The sequence below is a fragment of the Liolophura sinensis genome, chromosome 6 (genome assembly GCF_032854445.1).
Source record: "Liolophura sinensis isolate JHLJ2023 chromosome 6, CUHK_Ljap_v2, whole genome shotgun sequence".
Taxonomy (NCBI): domain Eukaryota; kingdom Metazoa; phylum Mollusca; class Polyplacophora; order Chitonida; family Chitonidae; genus Liolophura; species Liolophura sinensis.
In genome coordinates this window covers 55,048,163-55,066,438 of record NC_088300.1, presented here as the reverse complement: position 1 = coordinate 55,066,438, position 18,276 = coordinate 55,048,163, and the positions used below count along the sequence as shown (strand labels likewise).

General features: G+C 40.7%; 1 protein-coding gene across 4 annotated transcripts in view; it reads right to left on the bottom strand.

Annotated features, from left to right (window-relative positions):
- Window positions 1-17,627, bottom strand: part of LOC135466403 (paired box protein Pax-6-like) — a 31,410-nt gene extending 13,783 nt beyond the window's left edge. For 2 of the 4 annotated variants that reach the window (XM_064743851.1, XM_064743852.1), the window contains exons 1-4: window positions 14,391-14,495; window positions 13,088-13,223; window positions 9,012-9,041; window positions 3,278-3,624 (exon numbers count right to left, since the gene is read on the bottom strand). In XM_064743851.1, the coding sequence (XP_064599921.1) occupies window positions 3,278-3,624; window positions 9,012-9,041; window positions 13,088-13,223; window positions 14,391-14,393 (516 nt within the window). In that variant the 5' untranslated portion in view covers window positions 14,394-14,495. Of the gene's footprint in view, window positions 1-3,277; window positions 3,625-8,972; window positions 9,042-13,087; window positions 13,224-14,390; window positions 14,496-17,548 lie in introns of those variants that run through there. The other 2 variants (XM_064743854.1, XM_064743853.1) reach the window with 2 other exon arrangements.
- Between the last annotated feature and the right edge of the window lie 649 nt (window positions 17,628-18,276).

Below are 18,276 nucleotides of genomic sequence, written 5' to 3'. Positions count from 1 at the left end.
TCTCGGAACGCCGACCAAAGTTAATTTTGCATACTAAAATCGACATTTCACGATTAATTTCGAATAGTTTGAACAGGAAACTAATTCCCCAGCACAAATTTTGTTGGTTAACTGTCAGGGGAAGTGTACTTCATCAAATTGGAGAAAGACGAAGAAAAGCTTGGCCAAAAAGCTGTGTGACCGGTAGAGTATGGGAGAGCGGTGTCTGAACAAAACCTCCTCCATAATATCATTCAACAAAGACGCCCGAGCCTAACAAAAGTAACTGGCATCGTTAAGGGGTTGGACAGCGTTTCCTTCTCTTCGCTAAAATAATGTTATTTTAAGAGGCCCTTGATGACAATGGAATTATCACAAGTAAGCATGAAGCTATCGAAGAGAAAAAAACGGTTTTTTTTCCAAACGGAGTTGGGTGTTTAACAAAGCCAGTCTGTCGTGTAATACATTGTGGAATTCCAAAGAACAGGCCAGGCTTTTGGTCCTTGACAACAACCAACTTGTTTCCTGTGTAAGATTGGTTTTTACGCTTAAAATTTACAGTAAAAGAGGTGGGTTTGTGTTAAAGGCTGTTACAGAACGGGCGGCGATGGCTCAGTCCTACATACTAAAGTGGCAACCAGAAGAGAGGCGTCATGACAAGACGTTCTGATTAGATACTTCAATCAATTAAAGTAAGCTGTATAATTACACGCCTATCTCAGAGATTGGCCAGGGTTTGGTGAAAAGGCGGAATACCCTTGCGGCAACTCGCCATGTCGCCGGATCGCTGTCCAATTTACACTCACAATGGAGTGTCATGGCATCAGAAGAAGACAAGCTTCCTCATCGACGAACATGCATCCTTTCCGTCAACCAATCATCGCTCTGACCGTGGATCATTACACATGCGGCTAGTTTTAAAATATAACGCTCGTAAACAAATAAATTTTAAAAAAAATCATAAATAACAGAAAGTAAAATCTGTAAATTCAATTTATTTTTTTCATTGGTGTTTTTCGCAGTACTCGAGAATATTTCACTTACACGACGGCGGGCCAGCATTATGGTGGCTAAAAATCAACATTATTGCCTTTGGTTGTAGTATAGCCCAAATAAAATAAAATTATCGCTTTCCTCGTTTATATAAGCAAGCATTCACATGTTAATGTTTTAAAGCGTGTTCTGTTATTAATAAAAATTTATGTATTTGTTATGCTTTTCAACTGCTTTGTCATCATCAATATAAGACCACATAGAACCATGAGTGCTAGATGTAACACATGGGACAGGGAACTGTGTGCACCTCCATTATGTATGTTGTATTTCAACTTTTTCAAAACATAGCTCAGGGGTCGTCAATTAAGGTTAATCATTTTGATTATATATGTAAATAATTTAAGCATAATAAGTGAAATGTGAGGTTTTTGCCGCCTGTGCTGCTCGTCACCTTTCTTACTGATTAACTACAAAAGAGCACAAAGTGCGTGGTTTTGTACGAGACGCTATCATGAACGCTATGTCACTTGTACTGTCCACATCTACGCATGTCAACATCAATAATACACGTAGCTCTGCCGCTTCATCCATGCATACAAATCTCTGCATATAAGTCAACATTAAATGAGCTTATTTCATTTGCCCAATCATTGTTGGCAATCTTTCCTTTTTTTACTCAGAGCCAAAGCGCAAATGCACTGTAGGCATTCATCGTTCACTAATTAGAAGTCTTTGTCTACGTGCGGACGAATCATTAAACTGGAAAAGGGCCTGTTCTCAGCCATTTTCATTCTGTGAGGTGAATGGATGTAACTTGGAGGGGTGGGTAAGGAGCAGCAACTCCGGGGACACCAGCTCCCAGCTTAATATATAGCGCTATGTCTTCAATACAATCTAAATTAATTATCTGAAAATTAAACCTAGCGATGGCAATTTGGTTTCTCCTAGTCAGGGGATAATTTTGTAATTCCTCAGCCGTCTATCCCGCCCAATCCATGCGGCCAAGGTAGAAATTGGCTACAAACACGATCATAATTAAATTTGCTTAAGACGGATGTGGCTGCTATTGGAGGATGAGAACATGTCTTTTGTGGCCATTTTATACGGTTAATTTTGCCCCGACCCAGGTAAATCGGCTCATCATCCTCTTGAACAGTTGTCATTTTTTTCCTCTTAATTATCCGGTATTTGGAGGTAAACGGGACCGATTCCCCTCGGAAGCTTTCTCACAAGACACATGCCTTCTCTAATATCTCATTTTCTATATTACCACTTCGTTGTCCTGAGTCACTGGGCTTTATTCCACATTAAGCTTATCCTCCTGTTGTGTTATGGCCATCAGCTCAAACCTGCCATTTCAGGACGGATCATTGCCTCAGTAAACGGTCGTCCACTGAGTGTACAATATGGGCCAAATACAAAACTGTATCACAAAGAATGATACGATGATAAAGCAAACCTTAGAATAAGGAAGACCAATAGTCAAACAGTAATTCTGTATCACGTGTGGACAAGTATACATTTTATGGGTCACGGAGAGAGGTAGTTGACCAGACGACACAAAGGATATATGACGTCACAGATGTCACATTCGGGTCACGTGAGACGGCGTGAACTAATGACGACAGAAAGACGGTGAGCACGTGAATACAAAGTGCCGACCGCCCCTTCGAAAATTAGGACTGTGATAAACATTATATCCTTTTCTATTGATAGAGTGGGGACAGCGGCGAGCAATTGCCTTAAGCATTGTGCTATGATAAAGTCCTTGTTAATCAACCAGACAGATGTGCTTATATCACGGCTTCGTTTAAAATCCACCCCCTGGAAGGTAGGCGGTTCACCCCGACACGCCACTTCTACAGGGCACCCAGCCTTTCTCCCACCCTTTCAGCTCAGACCCGGCGATTGCCACGGACAAACCAGCACTAAATTTAGCTCTCATTTAACTTATTTTTGATATCTTAATTTTACTGATGGTGGTATTATTGACTCTGTCCGCATCACAGCCAATATGGCGCGTTAGCCAGACTGTAGCCGCTGGCAACAACATGCAACAACCTCAATGAGTAAAACACCAGGCCTGGTGTCATTGCATAAATTTCCCCCTGCAATCTGTCCAAAAATTACACCCAGTGAAAGCAAGCATGGAGCAAAAATAACACACATTTGCTACAACACAAAACCTCAGCTTTGGACAAATGCTGTTTCATTGAACACAGAAATGTTTTATAAAATATTTAATTAATTAAAAATAAAAGGAAAACAAAAATAAAAAGTTGAAATATCAGGGGATACTCACACTTGGGATATTGTCTTGGTTACACACGTTATCTGACAAAAGTCTGTCCCGGATTTCCCAGGCAAATATAGAAGGGCACTCTCGTTTATACTGGGCAATTTTAGTGACCACCTCCGGGGTTGCTACACGAGGCTTACTTCCGCCTATGGCACGTGGTCGAATAGACCCTGTTTCATAATATCGTCCGAGAATTTTGCTCACGCAACCATTGGAAACTTGAAGGATTCTGGAAATGTCACAGGGCCTAGCTCCGCTATGTGCCAATTCCACTATTCTCTGACGTGTCGAGTCTGGCAGGGGACGACCGTTTACAAACACACCTCCCAGCTGGTTGACGCCGCTGTGGCCTGAAAAATACAAACACGGCCACACATCAAGCTGGATGAAGGTGAAAACATGGGGCAAAACATGCTTAGATGATTTAATACCATGTAGAATGTGCATGCATGCAAGTAACAAACAATGCGAAATCAATCATTTATCAATTAAATGCTAACAATAAAGAGAAACCCAACATATAGTAATATAGTAGTAACATAGTAACCCAAAATATAATCTTCGCATAACTTTATACATATATGTGGTCCAAGTATTTCTTTATCTTCTGTTTTTGACACACCAACTGACCACTCAGTCAATAAATGACAATAAAGTAAGTATATGGACACCCTAAATTAAACACAGATGTCATTTGCGGTGAGTTGGGGACAGGTGAGAAGTTGTGACGGGTGGAAGTTCACCACTAGCAGGGGTCGGGCGTGCTATTTAACTTATTATCTCTGCAGGCACCACTGGTCGGGCTTTCACAAGAGGCACAAGGATTAACAGTTGTGCAAAGTTAATAGTTATTTCAGCGACACATCAGACAAAAAGATTAGAAATTAGAGTAGTTTGTTAATACAAGGATAAAAGGACGTCTTTAGACTCTAGCCCCAGGCCAGGAACGCCAAATTCTCTTTATTTCAATTCAGATGCAAATTCTATAAAATATACCCGTCGCTCTAATTTTCCGCTCGATTTAAGTTTAGGGCTTGATGAGAAGAAGGATTTCTTTTGCAAGTTTGTCATCTAGGGAAGAATTGTTTCGATAGCCCCTTGCTATGCTCATGGCGTTTTTCTCCCTTAAATGCCATGAATACGGAACGAGCATCTTGACTTCTTGTACCCCGTAGCTTTGACTCGGTCTGTCAATAACGATGCTGGTCCGTATTCTGAGCGACATGGCCATCAGCTAACGTCCTAACATCAGCCAGATCAACTTAGACCGTAACATCGAACCGGCCTCATACACCTTGCCTAATCTATCAATTCGGAAAATACTACTAGATTGATGCTGTCAACCCATTATTACAAGCGACTGCGATGTTTCGCTGTTGCAGTGTCACAAAGCTTGTCATCACGCTGCTTAACTGCCCTCATCCCATTGTGCCTATCCTCGACACTGGCCGTTAGATAGGCTGATAATGAGAGAGTTGGACGATGAGCCGACTCACCCCGTGTTTTACAACTCACCAACAAGATTGATCACCGACCAGTGTCCATGAGAAAGTTTCCGAAGAGAGCTCAGTCAGCCGTGATCAAGGAATCATTGGCTACTGGACGAATTCCATTTAGTATGAGATACAACAAACCCATCGATCTGTACGGAAAACCTTTCCGATCAATATCACAATACCGCCAAAATCAAAGCTCCAACGCTATGATTAATAGAGGAATTCTCCTGATGAAATCAAGCGACAGAGCATAAATTTTTGGTGGCCACACCGACAATCCGGCCCATAAGTCGGTTATATACAGAGACCGCAATCAACTCAGCTCAGGCCATCTTACCTGTCCTACTGCAACGCGTCATCGGTTTTAAACCCATCCGACATCTATGATATCCCTGCTGCTAATATCTGACACTATACTTTTATTACATTACACTGGTAAATTGCTGGTCGGTAATCAGCGTGAATCTCGTCAGGAGTGACATTCTGGACGCACTGAGTCATTTAGCGAGGAAACTCTGTCCGTGTGTGCCGCAGGTGAACTCCCCTCTCTGTCTTCACGTGCTCTCTACAGCCCCTGCTAACGGTAATTACTCCCAGTGATTCTCCCCGTTCACACGTCAACCGCTCCTCTGATATTTCCGCAGGTAAGATGTGCAACATGCCAAACCAAAGACACCTCACCGGGGCTTCCATTACAAACATGTATTCTCAGAGGAGTGTTCGGAAAATCCTGGGTAGAGGCGTACAGCCAAAGGAGACACTAACACTAACACACAACATTTTTCATTTCTTTTATTTCCTAGCTAAGAAATCGAAAGGAAGATGTAATAAATACAACTTTCACAAACGTTGACACCCATGGTGCCATATAAAAGTTTCGATTTCTTTCTTAATGAAATGTGTAGTAATTTAAATTTTTCTTAGCGGCGTGGAATATTATCTAGTTCATTCAAAGAAAAGAAAAAAAAAACAAAGAAAAAAATGCTAAGGTGGTAGATGATTTCGGTAGTGCATTAATGTTTGAAACGTTTTTCGCGTGGAATATTTCCGACCTGATTTCGCCACTATATGCAGGTGCACGCCTGGTGGTGGGTGACCCGTACCAGTATCAAATGGCTGACTATTTTATTTGTTTCAATTGTTCGGCAAATAAATGGTCGCAGAGTACCGTGTCATTCGGCTTGTGAATCAGAGTATTTCTGTTATGACGAGGCTATCTGACACCACACGAGACAAACTTCTCTGATCTAAACTCAGTCACCTCTGTAACTCGATACAAAACTCTCCGCATGCGTACAGATCAGTTAGGCATATTGGTATAACTTCCGAAGTTGTCAATTTTCGTCGGCTTCGCCGCGTTCTCGTATCTATGATTAACCGATCAGAACTACCAAACCAGAAGTCCTATATAACCTTGATAGCAACCAGTTAGCACAAACACGTTATATCACAAAGAAAATGTTCTAAAATCATCCTCTTTGGACATCAAAATTTTCTTTATTGTTTAGCAATAGCCAAATGTACGAGGTACTTCATTTAGAAAACAAACCGGCACACACCATTTTGCTCCAGAAAAATAACTACTTCATTATAAATAAACATAAGAAGAGAAAAAATTACTATCGAACAATTATCTCAAGTATCTAGAGGTACTTTCAATACCAAACACGAAGAGAAATGCACACAAATGGACATTTTTGAATCAAGCTTTTGTTTCCGGCTCTCTTTTACTATACGATCCTATGCGACAGTCCCGTTGTTTGGATATCAGCCTCCCCGATGAAGATGTGGCGTGTGTAGCTGCTATTAGAATTAGGTTACATGCAAGCTCCGTGGCGGTCTTTCGGTGCAAAGTCATATTTTTCGGGACAGTTGGTAGAGCGGTAGTACGATAGTATCGGAGCTCATTCAAAGATGTGTCACAGATATAGTCTCAGGCCTTCTGCCAGTTGCGTCAGCTCATCCGTTGAAGATTATTTGAGAAGAAAGACTTGGGAAATAAGCGAACTGGCTCTATAACAAGCTCTATTCAGTAATATGCTACACTTGGGTAAGGTCAGTGGTTTTTAAACTATAGGTGTTTCCGGTTATATGCTAACATCAAAAACATCAATATTGTAGTAGGACATTTCTGTCTAACGACCATCCAATGGTCGTGCGTAACAATAGTATTCCCAGTTGTTCTATTGGCTCGGTGTTAGGTGAGGGAACAGGTGGCAACTACATGAGCCTAACCTAGATTTCCATGGGCCTGCTCCGGTGTCCCGGCTCACAGGTATCGAATTTTGAACCACCAGGTTGAAATCACCCTGACATTTCCACTAGGTTATATCGACCTGCCCGGAAACTTTTACCTTCAACCGGTAGAAAAAAAAAAAACAAGATTTATGCAGAATATTAAAAAAAAACAAGCAAACAATGAAACATATTTTTATAAAACTGTTCTAGTATCAAAAGGGTGGAGAAACCTTCGTTGTATCATAAGAAGGCCGCTAAAGATGAACATTTGGAAGGGCAGGACATTCGTCGTTATTCCTGTTAGGATACCCGGTGTTCCCAATATGACAGGCGAGAAACAGAGGATGAGTTAACGAGGCTCCATGACTAGAGCCAGCGATTTGCTGCTAATCGGGCAGCGGCACTGAGGCCATGTGTAAATTAGATTTGTTCTTGTATTAGGTGGAGTTCTCGCCAACAATCGACCCTTCCTGTCGATCTCAATTCAGTCTCTCTCATCTGAGCATTCATCGCCACCGACACCACACCATTGAGCCAGGGATTGAATATGAAGTGAAAAATATTGATGAAAAACTTTAACCCCATGTCTCCCTGTCTCGGAGATTTCAACACGGTCCTTCTCTAGCTCCCACAGCCTTGTCTCGCACTCTAATGTAATAGTATTTTTTTCCCAATGTTTCCACTAAATGAAAACAGGCATCTATACAAGCAACTAATTCAAACGAAGCGGGTTTCAATTTACAAGCTACAAAGCCTATTCAATTGTCAAGCTCTTCAGAAAAGCCCATCACATGTGGAAGATGAGGGGTGTAATTATGACTTGGATAGACGATTATCCGAGAGGAGGGACCCAAAGCAGCAGGGAGCAGTTCACTTAAAAGGTTGACCAGCCAAGACAATTCTATAGAGGATTCAAAAGATGACAAGAATATGCTCGATAGTAAATCCCGACAAAATGTGCAGTAAACGCCTGGGTATAAAATAAGCCAATGCCAGGGTTTTATGACGGATCAAGAGATGAAACCACATAATTATGGTAATATGAAATAAACACGTTCTCGTGTCCCCACTAGTTTTGATGGCAATTCGTTGGGGAGGGGATTTTTGGTGCACCGAGAGCTGGCTTGGGCAACAAAGCCGGTTATATAAAAGAGATACAAAGAATCCACAACCCAATAAATCAATGAAACATGAACTACTTTTTAAGCAAAATATATATACCTGCAGCTTAAGTTTTTGGTGTTTAAATAAAATTAAATATCGTATTCTTCATATTAAAAAAAAAATTGCGATTTTCAAAAGATTACTCTCTCGGACATTATGTGACAAAATGTACTTTTATATTTATATTTATATTTTTATATTTTTGGTATTAATTTGACTAAATCCTTGGACCATTGCCTGATAGCTTAATCAGTGATTCCGAGCTTGTTAACAAGGGAAGTATAGTCTGACAGTTGGTCAGAGCAGCTGGCCTTACACTATCAATGGCTTACAACACACCATTTACATACAGCCCTCCGGCTACAAACGGATTTGCTCTGCCTCATAGCTTCCGATGAATGTTCAAAGAGTTGGACATATACAATTCGGGGCTCATTGATTTGCATTTAAATTTCTGGACAGATGCGTTACTTTCTATTGATCTTAGTCATAAATAAAGCTATATAAACTGTCTGGCTATGTGCCTTTAATTTCGGTGGAGATATAGATTGGCCTGCAGCCTACCACCTTTCTATTTGCATATTTCAACTTCATATTTTACATTTTTTATGTTCAGCTCTTTTAAAGGTTTAAAAGAATAAACAAGCAAATGTAAAGCCACAAAATGGTAGGTTAGAAGTGCAGTGCATGGTATGGGTTATGACGGAATCTAATTCCGGAAAACGTGTTAGTATACAGAGGTGTTACTATGTGGTGGTAAGTAGACGATAAACAAACGTAAAAAAAGATGGTCTAATTACCAAATTCTGTTTGGTATGAGTGAGACGTGCTGCACTCACCTCGTTTCGGCCGAGGCTTCTTTTCCTCTTCTGAAAGAAAGGAAAAGAGAAGAGGGGTGCATTAGTAGGACTTTCCTTCAAGCGCTTTTCATTGACTGCAACTTTAGCAGAATTTTGAAACCAATTTCCAAAACAGAAAAAATGTAAACCAGCTAAAACCAGATAAAATTAGACGCACTATCTGTGTGGTTTATATATAAATACATGGTTGGGATATGAACATTGAATGCTAGGTTTATTTTTCACGGACGACTGTTCCCGCCCGGTAAATGTTGTTATCTGGCAGGGGGATGGGAACTGTATTTCATTAGACAGGAATTCCTGGATGGAGAGAGAACATAAACGCATGCGCAGAAAACTATGTGTATGTTTTCCAGAAGGCTGAGCAATCGATATGAACAGACTGGGTGGTTAAGTGTAGACGGGCTATTGCCCGAGCCGGAGCTTCTGTCCCGCCGGAGGTCTGGTCTCTCTACACTCTAACCACACTCTCCCAGTTGACACAAATTCATTATCCGTCTTCTGAGCCATATACTTAGTATTAACTGTGTGAAGTCCTTTTGATAAACGTTAGTTTTTATATATTAAAATAGAGATCGGTGAGGACTAAGCGGGACTCCTTCCCACCCAACACCCGACTCTTTTGGGAGGCGCTAGAGCGTTGGCGAACGTATTATTCCTCGGTGTGCCTGGCCCGACAGTTAGAGAACGCCACCATTCACTCGGCTTTTTTGAACATCTTCTTTTCCTTGTACTATGCTCTTTGTGAACAAGCGATATAAACTTGGCCCGTCACATCTAAGAGCTGCTAAATTCAATAAGTTCTATGACCTGTGTATACACATATTTCTAAACATCCTGCAAGAGGATTGATACAAGATTAGCAATATACCTAGGCGGTTAACTATATATGAGAGGTGCGAAAACGTGTCATAGTGGCTTATTTTAAACGTGAAGATTGTAAACATGACAATCAGCTTGATAAAATAAATATGACTTATTCATTTAAACATAATAATATCTTAAACAAAAGAAATGTGTCGTCGATCTGTAGTTGCACGAAAACGTGGGACACTGTGACAAAATATGTCATATATATTAAGGCCCAAGTAATCACTGACCAGCGTACTATTCACACTAGTATTAGACGAGTTGCATCATCAGTTGTAACCGTGATAACGCAAAGTGAGTTACAATTACCATACTCATGTATAATATTGTGATGATATAAATGTTACGCAGTTCTGTGGGAGGATTGAACAACGGTGGGACATGCACCCAGCAGGCATGGTTTGCTAAGGAAAGTTGACCCTATATACGAATAGGAGCAAGTCAGGATACACCATACCAAACATGTTAATAAAAAACATGTACTCGGGGATCAACAATTTATAATAATAAAATTATTTACACAAAATTAAAATTTTTCCTACCCGAAATTTCGGTACAGACAACCATTCCTGAATGAAGCAATGTAAAGGCTGGTGGAAATCACATGTCCCTTGTAACAGATGTAGTTGTTTCTACCGTCATGTTCCCGACTGCTTTAACCATGGGGAAGACCAGACTCGCACTTTCACAAGCTTTATACTGTATTACCCAGTCCTAGGAGCTTTCGATTTGTCTAATTTGTTTCAGAGCCAGGAGAGATTTACTCACAATTTCGGTCGACTTAGGGGCGAGATGAATTAAAATGCATGATGAGACCGTGCTAGATTTGATGGCGTGGAGCAGGCTTAGCCCTGAGATAGAGACCAGCAATGGGGCCGTGATCGCGGCAGACATTCTACCTTTGGTAACGATAACGGATGCAAAACCAATGTGACCAGATGAAAGGCAAATTTACACAGGCGCAGACGAAAAAATTGCTCTTGACCAACGTTTTGAGTTGTGTATGAATTTGGGAATATCTGGTAAAAGCTGGTCAGTGTTGGGCATGGACACGGAGCATTGGTAACCTTTATACTGACTGTATAAGTCAGTAACTCTTACAGTCCTGCGGATTACCTGGGACAAGTCCGTCTTACCGCAAATGACACGGAGACAGAATCCAGATGAATATCGGTGGCCGCCGTTCAAACGGACAAACAATTGGCGGCTGACTGTATCTCCAACAAATCTTACCACTACTGGACATCACAGACAAAGGTAGTGGTTAAGGAACAAGGAGGCCTGAGGCAAAAGGGAAAAGGAGATGCCTGTTCACAAGTATTCTTCGGTTTTTAATGGAGACAAGAATGGTATTCGGAAGAAGAATGGCGAAGTGTTCGACGTTTGAAATTCTGGGTCTGAATTTTGGGGGTCGTGGAGAAGAAAGGAGCCAGCAAAATGCGGACATTTGGTCAGAGATATACAGCTGTACAGACACTATCCAGATCAGGTGTAACGCTGACCCCAGCAAGCAACTTCTGGGCTTTGACAATTATCTTTTGACCATGTATACCGTACAGTTAACTTGTCATGTCTCTTAACGTCAACCACCCTAGTGTAACTGTTCACACGGTAATTTACACTTTATTTTAGTCGCCAGTTCTGTACTAAATTGATTTTTGCGGCTAAAAGCATAAAACAATATAGGCGAAGCTGGGGCGTTTTGTTGTGAGGATGTTTTATTATGAATCATTTAGTATAAATACTGATGGGACTCCGGCTTAATACCACTACTGGGGCCTCTTTAAACACAGCACGCGGCATTGTGACGGGAACATCCCTGCCATCATTTATCAGCAGTCGTGTCGACACAGAGCATTTATGGCTATTTTACCTCGTCATGATCAGCAAGGAATTAACGAGGGTATTTATGGGCGAAATATTATCGGACAGGGCAAATGGTTAGAGAAATACCGAGCAAGTTAGCGGGTTAAGTGAGTGGCAACCGCCGCGTTAATTTTTCACGTGTCCGAGCAAATCATTAGACGGGTTTGTGGAGATAAGGAGAATGATGGAAGGACGGCAGAGCGGCATGTTGGCCTTTTCGCGCGGCAGTCCAGCATCGCGAAAACTCCCTTCCCAGACATGGCAGCTATGTGCTTGGCGAATTTCTCCGCTTATTAACAAGTGAGAAAATGAAGTGAAAGTGTAAAACGAGCCATTTTATCGGAGTGTATAATCTGTAGGAAAACAGCTAAAGCTGTCCGGGTAAGAGGAGACTATTACTTATGTAATCACGGGGTGAAACGCAGATGTTTCTCATCCATCCTAACAAATTCCACAACACACCGAGCGACAGCTAAATCCCACTAACAAGCTTACTGCGCTCTTCGGTCTTTGGACATGTCTTAAAAATGGAAAATCGCTTCAAACAACTTCAATGAGAGTTGGATGTTGCCAATGGGGAAAAGATAAAAATGTGATTGCGTTTTGTAAGGATTCATACAGGCATTAAATACTTCATTAAACCTAACATAATAATATAGAATACGATCTCTTGTGCTAGGATAAAAACGGCCGACGACAGCTGAAAGTTTGGCTGCATTTGTTTCCGAGATTTTTTTTTAACCGTTTATATGCTAAAACGGGTGTGAGATTTCTTCAACTACAGCATAATAGTATTGAAATAAATTCACAGAAAAATAAAAATGACTTTATGTTGTTAATAATGCTGCAGAAGTGTGAGTCTTTTTACATGTCAGATAATGACATAATTAAACATTATTTTGTGATATAAAGTGGTGTTAAATACAGCGTAAAACATAAACAAACCGACTCTATGATGACGTGCTAAATCTTGAAAATATAGCACAATTATATGCCAAGTTATAAAACCCTACACACTAATTTCTTTTATTTGTTTTCCTCATTTTCGCAAATTTTTTTCTTCTAAATAATAAGAGCTTATTTTGAATATCGGCAGAGGCAGGAAAATATGCCAGAAACCGGAGAAAAATTATCATGAGGAGTAAAAAATATAAGTAGGACTTTTTAAATTTTTTTTATTGTAAATTGTCTGACTTCAGATCTGTCGTATTTGCAATAGCATAATGTATTTCATGAGAAACTGCACCGAAAATTGCTGTATACTCGGAAGAAATATCGGATATATATGGTAAATGTAGCTACACGGGAGGAAGGATTACCTTTCGAAGGCATGGCAGCGGGCTCAGGCTGGGGTGGTTCAGGTAGTGCGGAGGCCGTCGTGGTGAGAGGTATACCCGCGGACAGGGTGTCGCAGTGAGGAGGATTGGCCAGGCTCAACTCACCCAGTGAGGCAACCTGATAGAGAAGACAACGACAAACACATAAACAAACAATATCTACAACTAATAAACAGCATAGTCAACCTGTTGATTAACGGTATCGGGTGATATGCAGTATAAGAAACCGTACAACTATGCCACAGCAACAGGCACCAAAAAATCATATGCAAAAGTTAGACGGAGTAAAGGCAGTATGCAAACTATATATATATACACATACATCGAGCTTTATTTAGCAGCCGAAAATATATTTCGTTATACGTCATGAATCGTTCAGTGTACGGTGAATAACAAATAAATGTTCTAAAGATATTAGTATACAGTTACCAACCAACAAACGTCTTATTTTATGCTAGTGGTTTGGCGAAATCAACACATGATTTACTAGCAACTGTAATTTCTTTATACTTCTGTTTCGCTGACGTTAAACGGCATATCTTAATTATTCAAGCCATGGCATAATTGAAAAATCAGCGACTATGACTTTATGGAACAGTTAAGCAATTTATCCAACAAAATTTATCGGATATAAACTTGCATGTTAAATGAAAACAAAAAATCTTTGGGATAAACATCCACTAACATGCCGAAGCATTTCGGCTTACACTCGCCTATATATAGCCAGTGTGTAAATCACCAATAAATGATGATAACTTCAACATGCAGGTGAAATACATATATTTTATATTTAAACGCTAACACAAAAATTAATTAATTTTTTGGCTAAATCACATTTACCAATGTGAGAAAATTACTCATACACTAAATGTATTGCCTGCAAAAAATAAAAACACTCTTGTTACACTGAAAGTTTCTCATTTTAGCACACCACTGTATGATCATTTAATAACAGTATAATATGATCCAACAACTTCTCAAGCACATAAATTCTACTTCTTTTTTTTTAAATTGCATACAATTCCTAAATGACAACTTATAATTGCCAGTAGTGACAAAATTAAAGTATGAAACTGAACACAAATATTGTATGCAATTTTTGTGCTACCCGTATTTTAAGGTGTGCAATGTATTAAGCAATTACCTAATGTTACTCAAATGGGATTGTTGTGACGGTAAACCATCAAATAATAACAGTAATTATCGGTCTAATTAATCGGCTATTCGACGCATACATATGTTTTTTGTATTTTTTTTTTGGATTACCCAAGTTTATGATACATACCATACATACAGAAGAAATATCTACAGTTTAAAATCCGTGCAATAGGGCTGTATAAGAATCGTACAGCTATGTCATCTTGTAGTCTAATACGTTCTACACGGTAGCCTCATTCTCACGTCAGGTGGCAGTCTTCATTGATATGTATATACATATAAATCCAGCAAACAGCAATGGCGTCCTACATCTGAACTAAAGCGCTTATCTGAACACCTTATAACTAACTGTTATAAGCACATGAAATGATGGCGGCCCGTTCACCTAGCATCGGTGAAATGCCGTGACATCAGCGGTGGGTTTCCTACTGATCATGGTGGTTACTGTTTGTCCCTTGTTTACCATGGATGTTAATGACGAAAGCTCGGTCAGCACCGTAAGCTCCCATCAGACGTCCAGCGAGCGTCCGTCCCACTGACGGTTCACAACAGCCCCGCTGATTGGCCGACAAAGCCTGAATCGGGGCCTTGTTTAACCGAGTGCCTCAGTTTATCTGACCGTTCACAGAATCGCTCTGGGACGAAAACTTTCCCCTGAAAAGGTTCATAACTCACGCTCGACCGCCGCCTTTCATACCTTGACGGCATCCGGAGATTTGGGGGAAGCTCGAGGTTCTTCACGGGCCAGACATCGGGACAGTTCACCAAATCTAGCCCTCACCTTTACAGAACAAATCAAGTGGAAGACCAAATGGTAGTCTCAAACAAGGCTTTTCCTCCGCCAAATGTAAAACAAACGCCGTTTCTTTGAGCTCGGAGAGTTCACTTTGAGAAGGCTGAATGTGTCAGTTCGAGAGAAAAGCTGTCACATTTGGCGAGCCCGGCTGTTCGCTTCTCGGTTCAGGCGGTCACTCCTCCCTGCTAAAGGGTGACGTAAACACGGCAGTATATCTGCGTTCTACGGCTTCCCTGAGTCTGGATTTCAGGTGTTAAGTGTGTGACGGGTCCCGCAGGAGGACATGGTCATCGCTGATCTTTGATCTAACGCCTGTAGAGGGTCACACCTTGTCGTGCTCTACGTACCGTCTGACTGACTTACAATCCGCTGTGGACTGATTCGTCAGCAGGCCTGTAAGGTAGTTCAATCTACGGGATGACACCCGCGGCCATGTGCGGGTGGTGGTCTTTCTATAGGAGGTGTTGGCCGATCGAGCTCATCGATTCTCACCCAGCCTCCAGTCACTCTCTACACACAAACCCGTTTCTCTGTCCCGTCCCAGCAACCGGTACCTGGGTCACGGGATGAACTAACTTATGTTTTGCTTATCCACCACAAAAACAGATGTTGAGAAATTACTCGACATTATTGCAGTTAACTAGCGAGGGCCGCTTGCAGCTAAGCTATTCGCATTATTCTCCCATATAGTTGTTGAACTAGTCTACGGGGAAACGCGCTATGTTTTAAGGTTATACTGTTTTTTACCCCCTTGTACATCAAGAGGCCCCGGAAGGGGATCGGGCGGCGAGGATGGGTGAGATGGGCTTGTCACTGATATAATGAGACGGTGAGACGAACAAGGAAAACGCCTTAGAAGAAAGGGTTGGTGGCCTGGGAGGGGGTAAAAAGGGCGTTAATGCAAGGTGGGTTGTAACGATTACCACCTATACCATGTCTTTTGATGCCTCTTTCCTCGGGCTAGCATTTAATTCGTGTTTTATTCTTGGGGATAAATACCGAGACGAAACCTAGTTAATGAATCGTGAGATAAGGGCAGCTTGTTCGCCGATCAAGGCGACTGATATAAAGTAAAAAGATATTACATAAGACTGGGCAGTTTCATCTTGCGATATTCCTGAGAATTTCGCCAAGAAAAAACGCCCACCGACCTGACACTGAGATCTTTCTTTGGACTCTATATTAATCCCCTGAACTGTTAAGTCTTATTTCTAAAACTGTAGGAGATTGCCACTGGCTAGAGAAAATACAAGCACAATCCATTGCCTCACGCATTCATTAACAAATGAACACTCTTAATGCTTCTACCCAAAAAATTGAACTGCGTGAGTAAGTTCTGTTGTTAATTTTCACAGTATAAAATATCTGTCTCCAGTATTTCGATAAAATGATGTCGCCTCGACCAGATGTGTTAAGCACTGGACGCAAAACTTTATTACGGTATAGGCACATGTTTTCCTAAATGTCAAGTTGGGACATTATAGGCCGAGAAGATGATGTTAAGGTCAATATTGCGTGTTAAGCACCCATTCCAGATAATTCCCGGAGTGTTTTTATTTTGGTATAGAGGTTCCACAGTTTGAAACGCTCCTCTTCAACTACTTGCACATAGAATGCTTTAGACTCTGAAGATGAATGCACCAGAAGTATTAATTAATCTGTCGAGCGTAGCCTCTTGAAGATGAAACGGTTCTGAAAAGTGTCTGATGGTCGTCAAAGAAGAGATTGAAAAGGCCTTGGCGACAATATTGTCACTCTCTACACATTTATATAACAACAAAACAACATTTCTAAAATTTACAGGAAGTGTCAGGGTTGCGGAACCTTAATAGAAGTTCACTATTTTATTTGACAGCTTTCTCACACAATGCCGTATATTAGTATTTTGCTGGGTTACATTCCACAAAGTACAAGCCCTCGACCTTCTGGAAACTGCACATACCTGTTCTGTATCTTAGCTTTCAGCTATATATACATGCGCTTTCTAGATCTACACTGGAAATGTATAGCTGATAAATATTTTACTTGGCAACCACACGCATGTGCGTGTGTACTGTATCTCATAGGGTGAATTGTGGTTAATTCATTACTAGACATAATTTGTAGCAAATCAAAAAAAAAAAAATGACAAGAGTGACAGATTGATAAATCATTGATTGATGGTTGAGTTGGTGTATTAAACGCTCACTTACAAATAAAAAAGTGATCGAGGTGTGGATGAAGTGTTGGGGAGAAGTGAGAAAGATAAGCCATCTAAGCGTTTTAAAACCACTGTCCCTTTTCTCCGACCAGGCACGGGATTAAATCTCGTCCATGCTCTATAGCCCTAAATAAATACAGATCTAAAGATATAGTTTTCATGCAGATTTTTTATCACAGCAAGATTGCCCTGGGCTTATCGTATATTATGTGACAAATGTTACAAAAGGAACGAACAAGTTCAGCCTAGCCAGATAGTATCATATCCGGGGGGAACCGTTTAAGCGTACCACTGATTCTGTGAGTTTTCGTACACAGCAATTCGTCTCACAATTGTATACCGCAAACCTGTTTGTTTCCTATCACCTCTCCAATCTGGCCTGGTCTGTCAGAGGCCTTTCTCTATAGCGGCCCTTCCAGCTAGATGACACCCACTAACACTAGGTCCGTGTCACAATCTACTAAACTTTAATTCTTTAAAGATATTTCCGCTTACTATCGTTAATACCAAGCCTTTTTTTACTGCCAACTTTCTCTTTGATCTACCCCCGAGGGTAAGCCAACACACCTGAATGCTTGACCTCACCGCATCGACTACCATCAACTCTACACCAGATCAAACTCAAATGACTCTAGCAGTTAACTTACGAATATATTTCTTAAACCAAAACATACATTCTTTCCCTAAAGCCATCAACTATATTTCTGCAGGTTCGCTATTGTTTTCTTTGCACAAAGTTTCAACCGCAGTGCATACTGATGACTGCACGTTTGCATCAAGACAAAATTGCACATTTTATCATTTTATATCTCATCTGAAGCCACCACGGCCTCATTTCATTGTCAGAAATGGCTAAATATTCAGAAGAAAACCATTTAAATTCTTATATTTTTACAAATAAAGCCTGACTGCAAAGACTTGAATATTATTCAGATTAATTGCATTTTATATTGTCTGTTTTGTTCCGAACTGCTCAGGAATGCACAAAATGTTTGTTCAAATGTAAGCCAAAGTATC